General features: G+C 39.7%; 1 protein-coding gene across 2 annotated transcripts in view; it reads left to right on the forward strand.

The window, feature by feature from the left end:
• Positions 1-4,465, forward strand: part of grm3 (glutamate receptor, metabotropic 3) — a 43,132-nt gene extending 38,667 nt beyond the window's left edge. For both annotated transcript variants that reach the window (XM_088416900.1, XM_088416899.1), the window contains 5 exons: positions 371-680; positions 750-943; positions 1,420-1,552; positions 1,792-1,972; positions 2,232-4,465. In XM_088416900.1, the coding sequence (XP_088273026.1) occupies positions 371-680; positions 750-943; positions 1,420-1,552; positions 1,792-1,972; positions 2,232-2,308 (895 nt within the window). In that variant the 3' untranslated portion in view covers positions 2,309-4,465. The remainder of the gene's footprint in view (positions 1-370; positions 681-749; positions 944-1,419; positions 1,553-1,791; positions 1,973-2,231) is intronic.
• Positions 4,466-7,254: the final 2,789 nt, after the last annotated feature.

Below are 7,254 nucleotides of genomic sequence, written 5' to 3' on the forward strand. Positions count from 1 at the left end.
TATAAGCAACTATCTAGTGCTTCTAGCACAAACTTGTAATGATTGTCATTGGGGGGAGATTTCTGAGCCCCAGACCGGAAATGTGTCACGAAATCAAAATGTATGTCATCTAAAAAGAGACATGCATACATCCATTTATACATCCATCAATGACCTTAACCGCTTAACTTGACAAGGGTCGCATGTAACCATTTGAATTCAAAGGTGTTACCAAGCCTTAGACTGGCACATGTATTTGAGTTTAAAGTTTGATTTTGATGAATGGATTATTGTCCTACTCAAGGGGTCTCCACTCACTGTGATGCTTTGCATCCTTGGTTTTTTTTGGATGCAGTACATGATGGAAAAAATCTCTCCATTCCCGTTCTAGTTTCATGTGCACGGGCCTGGTACTGTGGGTGTTGGTCCGCCACAACGACACGCCACTGGTGAAGGCGTCGGGTCGCGAACTGTGCTACATCCTCCTCCTGGGTGTCTTCATGTCGTACGCCATGACATTCCTTTTCCTGGCCAAGCCGTCGCCGGCCATCTGCGCCCTGCGTCGCCTCGGCCTGGGTACGTCCTTCGCCGTCTGCTACTCGGCGCTGCTCACCAAGACCAACCGCATCGCCAGGATCTTCGGCGGCGTCAAGGACGGAGCGGGCGCGGCCAGGCCGCGCTTTATCAGCCCATCCTCTCAGGTCAGGGCGGGCCAAAATGTCCAACGCAACACAATCCAATGAGATCCTCACCCGACCCTTGTGTCGCAGGTCTTCATCTGCCTGAGCCTGATTTCGGTTCAGTTGGTGATGGTGTCTGTGTGGCTGCTGCTAGAAGTTCCGGGCACACGGCGCTTCACGCTGCCTGAGCGTCGGCAAACGGTCATCCTTAAGTGCAACGTGCGTGACGCCAGCATGCTGCTGTCACTCAGCTACGATGTACTCCTGGTCATCTTATGTACGGTGTAAGTGTTGCCACTCCTTTGTTGTTTGTTTCTTTTTGACAGCAGCGAAAAAGACACGGTTATTTAGCGTTTCTTAAAGAGTTGCTTCTACACTCGTGAAAAAGTAAAAGTAAAACAACGGATTGGTTTGGAGGAGCAAAACCGCCAAAATAAAAGAGTGAATGAAATAGAAAAACTCAACAGAGGTAGAATGGCGCTTATCCTGACAAGGGTCCCAGGCTTGCTGGTGCGTATTCCAGCTGAAGGGCACTAGGCGGGGGACGACCTGAACTGGTTTCCAGCCAATCGCAGGGCACGCAGAGACAAACAACCATTCACACTCACAATCACACCTAAGAGCAATGTATATTTTTAGAAATATAAATACAAAAGTGAAGTACAGACATCTGAAAACTCTTTTAAGTACCGTAAATAGAGTGCTCTATTTCCTTGCCCCCACTGGGTTTTGAATATGAATATGCTTGTTTCCCATGCAGTTATGCCTTCAAGACCAGAAAGTGCCCCGAGAACTTCAACGAGGCAAAGTTTATCGGTTTCACCATGTATACCACCTGTATCATCTGGCTGGCCTTTCTGCCCATCTTCTATGTCACGTCCAGTGACTACAGAGTACGTATAACCTTTCACAAGACACAAACACCTCATTTATTTCATTGTATTTTTCCTTTTAATAAAAACAACAACAAAAAAATTAGGCCAATGACACCACTCTGAGAGGTGTATGGTGGGAAAAAAAATGGAACTACCAATTTTATGTACAGTAACGTCCACTCCTGTCCGCAAGGAGAGGGGTTAAGTAGTGCTGTGCTGTGAAAAACTTGTCGACCTTATGGCGGGTGCGTTTTCAGGTGCAGACGACCACCATGTGCATCTCGGTGAGCCTGAGCGGCTTTGTGGTGCTGGGCTGCATGTTTGCCCCCAAGGTTCACATCATCATGTTCCAGCCCCAGAAGAACGTCACCAGTCACAGGCTCAACCTTAACCGCTTCAGCGTCAGCGGGGCGGCCGCCTCCTCCTACGTTGCTCATGGTACGGTGTCAAACCCGAGGCCCCGGAGCCAGAGCTGGCCCGCTGCCTAATTTATTAGGGCCCTCTTAAACCAATAAGAGCTAATCTCGTTTCTGGCTAAATGGGTTTCTTCCTATTTTTGGGTAGAAAATCTGTACTGAAATTGCAATTGTCTTCACTTGTTACAGCATCTGTGAAAATTTGACCATTTAAAACACAATTTGACCATTTAAAACACAAAATATAATTTTTATGGCTAATGGTTTTATTTTGTTTACAGCTTCCGTCAGCGCCCACTACGTCCCGACCGTGTGCAACGGCAGAGAGATTGTCGATTCTACCACTTCCTCTCTGTGACCGCGGACCCCGCCCGACCCCACACCCCAACCGGTCCCGACGCCCTGCGACTGTTAGCCCCGTCCCTCTATGCCCCATCATCCAATGAGATTTCATTGGCGTAACTAATGTTGCAATCTCCTTAATTGTCCAGTCCGAGCAGTGTAGAAAGTGTGTAACTATAAATAAATTATTTTCTAAAAGGCATGTAAATACGTGGAATGGACATTGTTTTAAGTCGACTATCAAAAAGGACAAGACAAAAAACATTTTTAGGAGGATCTTTTGAAGCCTTTTGTTTTTTGATAGCTTTGTTATTATGATGTAAATAGGCTCATGATGGTGGTGAGGAAGCAGACCCTTGCAATACCCCACTGATTTTTTTATTATTGTTATGATAATTATTCTCCTGGTCTTTTTGTAGATTCTCGTTGTAATAATGATAACAATATTCCAATGTATGCATTTCTAGTGTGTACTTTTTTGTGTACCGGTAGTTTGGCCCACGGTTGAAACAGCACAAAGTGTGGGACAGTATTTGGGCAGGACTGAATGTGAGTGCAATGGACAACATGTTACAAAAAAAAAAAAAAAAAACATACATATACATCTTTATGGATTATGTTGCTTTTGATACTTTTGTTTTTATATAAAAGAAAAAGTCTAATCATAGAAACCCTTTATTGAAATGGCCATAGTTACCTGTGTGTGTTCACCCAAGCAATAGAAATATTAGGAAAGAAAGGAGAAAAGAAAAACAAAAGTGGTGAGATTATGAGATCAAAATGATTAAAAATCTGGAAATTAAATTGAAAACTCATTTTGATTCTTTATTCCAGCCTCTGAACTGCTTGTGCTCACAATCTTACACGCTTGATTGGTCATCAATTAATCGCACACACCAAAGCCGAAATTTGAGAAAAAAAAAAAATCCAAATTTTACAAAAATAGTGAGATTGAGAATATTACAACAAAAGAGTGTGTATGAGAACGTAGGTAAATTATTACAAGAAAATCACATAACTCAAAATGTTTCTAAAAAAATCTGGTGCAATTGAGAATATGGAAGTTCACATATTACAACATATTACAAAAGAATTTCATCACCAAAAGTTAAAAAAAAAATTGTCATGAGAAAGTGCTAGCTTTTGCAAAAAAAAAAAAAAGATGAGCACATGAATATTATCTATTATTAGAATGGCTTATTAATAACAAGGGACAAAACTACAATGTTACTGGAATAAAACACAAATTAAATTAAAATTAAGGTTGTAATATGAGAACAGAAAAATCTCAATATACTAAGTACTGTAGTAGTATTACAGTTTATATATTTTAAATGAACAAAAGTAGAAATTATTTACAGTAGAAATATTAGTAGAGGCATAATAAAATCCTGACAAGATTTTTGTCCTAAATAATGTAATGCTATTTAAGAAAAAGTCTCAATATTGTGAAAAAAAGAGAAATGTTATTTAACCTTTCTGAAAGTGCACTTTGATGTAAAGCTAAATTGCACCGCTGAGAAATTGAGTGGGCTAACTCCATTTTTGTCAATCTGCAGGGCAGTGAGTGATTCAAAGTTTTATGGCCGCAATAAACTCTGAGGGAGTTGTTATATCTTTGTGGCAGTGATTACTTCTTGTGGATTCTAGTTACCTCTGATTTTGGCAACTTTTTAGACCAATGATTTATAAAATCAATCTGCTAACTGAGCTACCAACAACACCTTCTTCATAGGTTGTATCCATGTCCAAAAAGATGCTAAAATGCACTGGCATTCAAGACAATGTGATGCTTAATTTATCCCTATGTTTGAAAATTACATCATTTAATCCAGCATTGGACAGTTACCCACCCAAAAAAGAAAAATGGAGTTAGCCTTCTGTCATTCTGAATGACACTGAAAGGAAAGATGTGCTTGGTTGAACACATGTGATGTTGGAAGAGAGACAGATGAGTGCTAGCTGCTCTTCTGATTTGTCGTGTATGTCTTTGATGTTTTGAATATGGCAATGTGCCTTATTACTTATGTGTGATAGAGCTCGGGTGGAAATTGTAAAAGGTTGCTTTTTAAACATTTCAAACAAACAAAAAGTGGTCGACACTACACCAGTTTAGTATTGTCCCTTTCCTTCCTTTCTTGTCCATCTTGCAATTAAAAGCACATCAAGCGTTGACGTGTTTATGATCATGCTTATTCTGAGATTATTCAAGTGTGCGGTGTAGTAGCCTGTGTTAAATAGGGGCTGGATGGAGCAGCTGGATTGTGAAGGCGTGACCCCACATAACAACAATGCAGTACAAAGTCCACAATGCACATACAACACACCACACTTAACAAATACGCCACGAATGGAATGTGAATACATGACAAACAAAAAGACAGCGACAAAAACAACGTAAATATGACAAAAACACATTCAACATACAGTAGAAAACCCACTTACCACGCGTTTTTTTTTTTTTTTTTTAATTGCCTGACTGTCCACAATGGGGCTTTTTTAGAAGCCCTAATAAGGTTTGATTTTTTTTGTATGGAAAAATCTTAAAGTGACACTGTAATATTTAGACCGTTTTTCATTAAAAATGAATAAATTAAATTATTGCAAATTTCAAAAACTTGAAAATAAATGTCCGAAAGTATGTTTTAAATATAATCTTAGGTCTAGTTATCATTAAACTATATTACATGGGGGTTGGCACTCCTCCAGAGGGTGCCGTAGGACAGCAAGGAAAGGAGTGTGTTTTGCTACATTTACCTTAATGCCCCTAAAGCACCTACAGGCACGTGTGAAAAATTACACATACCCACCTTTAAAAATAAACACACCAAATAGCAGCTTGCATAGCAGCTAGCTTTAACTGTGATGGGGTAGCGCTTAGCTTCTATTGCCATCCGTAGCTTTAACAGACATGGCTACATCCGCCGGTGCCACCCCCCATGTAATATAATTTAATGATAACTAGACCTAGAATTATAGTTTAAAAAATACTGTTGGTCGTTAAGTGTTTGAAATTTATAATAGTTTAATTTATTCATTTTTAATGAAAAATGGCCTAAATCTTACACAGGGTCACTTTAAAGGGACTGGGTTATGCAAATGTGACACTTATGAGAATTTAACTGCTAGAATGCTAAACAGCATCTTCACTAAGACCACCCCAAGTGGTGTTTTCCTCCAATCAGGCATCTCTGAGCTTTCTTGCTCATTACTGCGCTTTCAAAAACCAGGCCCGCCTGATCAGTGAAAATAACAGGGTTCTCACATTGTTACATCATTAATTGAATACCGCCTCTGTACAATCTCCAAGCAATTTAGTGGACTAGGACAAGAGGTGCACTCGTTAGAAAGTCTAAAATATCACAAGCCAGGTCCTTTTAGGTTGTATCCCACTGAGCTGCGAAGGTTGTAGAGTTTAGCGAGTGTTATATTCGCCAACCATAACATTGTCATTTCTGTTGTTGTGACAAAATGTGACGTTTTGGCTACGCATTAACTTAGGTTTGTCGAGGCAACTTATTTTTGCACTGAGTATCCTTGAACACATCCAAATGTGGATTGTAAACCATTTAGTAACTATTCTTATTAAAAATTGTACAGTTGCTTGATTTTTACTGTGTAAAAATAAAGTAAAAAAATTGGACAAAGCTGCTATACATATACAGTACGTACAAAAAAAAACTAATACTCTACATACTTAACAATGGTGAAGCATAAAACTGGGTTACCTGCACTGGAGGTTTCCTTTTAAACCATTTGATCACCATGGCAAAACAGTATTTTCAAGTTCCACTTACTTTGTTTATTTTTCCTTTTTTCTTCAGGAAAAACCGTTTACTATATATGATTGGTTTTCAAAAAATACAAATAAAAGCCTTACTTTACATGTTTAAAAAAAAAAAATGCATACGCAACATGGTGCTTTCAGATTATGGAAAGCACTCCCACAAGTCATGGTGTTTCAGTACAAGCTCAAAATATCTCACACATGCACTCACACACGCACATGCACGCACACACAAACACACACTCATGCACACGCACACGGGCTATATACAAGCAGTCTTTGTTAGCACAAAGCTCAGCCATTTCTACAAAGATGCACCCCGCATGGATGGCGAAGTTGCTACGGACGACAGCATCCGGCATGTCCATTTGAAGCTGGAATCAAATGCGGGGGTGGAGGGTGGGGGGGCTGTATTGGGTGGAGGTCTTGCCTGATGAGATTTTGGCTCAGTGAGGGGGGCTCTTAATTGGACACTTAACCCCTGTTATGCTCTGACTAAGTGGGCCGAATGGTCTCACACTTTCTATGACACCCAGCACATGGATGCCTTTGTAGATGCTGAGAGTTTTTTTTGGAGTGGGTAGAGGGGTCACAATTAAGAACGGCTGGGAAAACAGAAAACTGTTGAATGCAATCAAAATATGTGGTTAGATTAACAAAAAAAAAAAAAAATCAAGACTATTCATTGTACATAATTGTGTTAATTTATTTATAATGTAATTCTAATTTCCTAATAAATTCTACCCGTGCCCGCATGGGTTTTCTCCGGCTAGTCTCGTGTCTTCCCATATCCCCAAAATTATGCATGCTAGGTGAATTGGATGGATGGATGGATGCTCAAAGGCAATGACTCTACATCTTACAAAAATACAAAAATAACGTGTAAAATGTACTGTATATCCATAGTAAAGATAAAAAATGAATATGACCATGTAGTACATTTTCTAGATACTGTTCAAATGATCACTGACATGGCGAATGAAGGCGGTCTTTGAATAGCTTGGATTGAGCCAATGCAATGTGTATTAAGTTAACTTGTTGGTCACATTTTTAAAACTCCGCTTGATTAAAGATCAGAGGATTTCTGCAAAAATAGGTTTGAAAATATGCTGAACTCTTCCAGCCTAACCAAAAATGCTATGCGACTGAATCACCAAACCATGACATTTTAAAAA

This window comes from Hippichthys cyanospilos, chromosome 6 (genome assembly GCF_059441005.1).
Source record: "Hippichthys cyanospilos isolate Australia breed blue-spotted pipefish chromosome 6, RoL_Hcya_1.0, whole genome shotgun sequence".
In the NCBI taxonomy this organism is placed as follows: domain Eukaryota; kingdom Metazoa; phylum Chordata; class Actinopteri; order Syngnathiformes; family Syngnathidae; genus Hippichthys; species Hippichthys cyanospilos.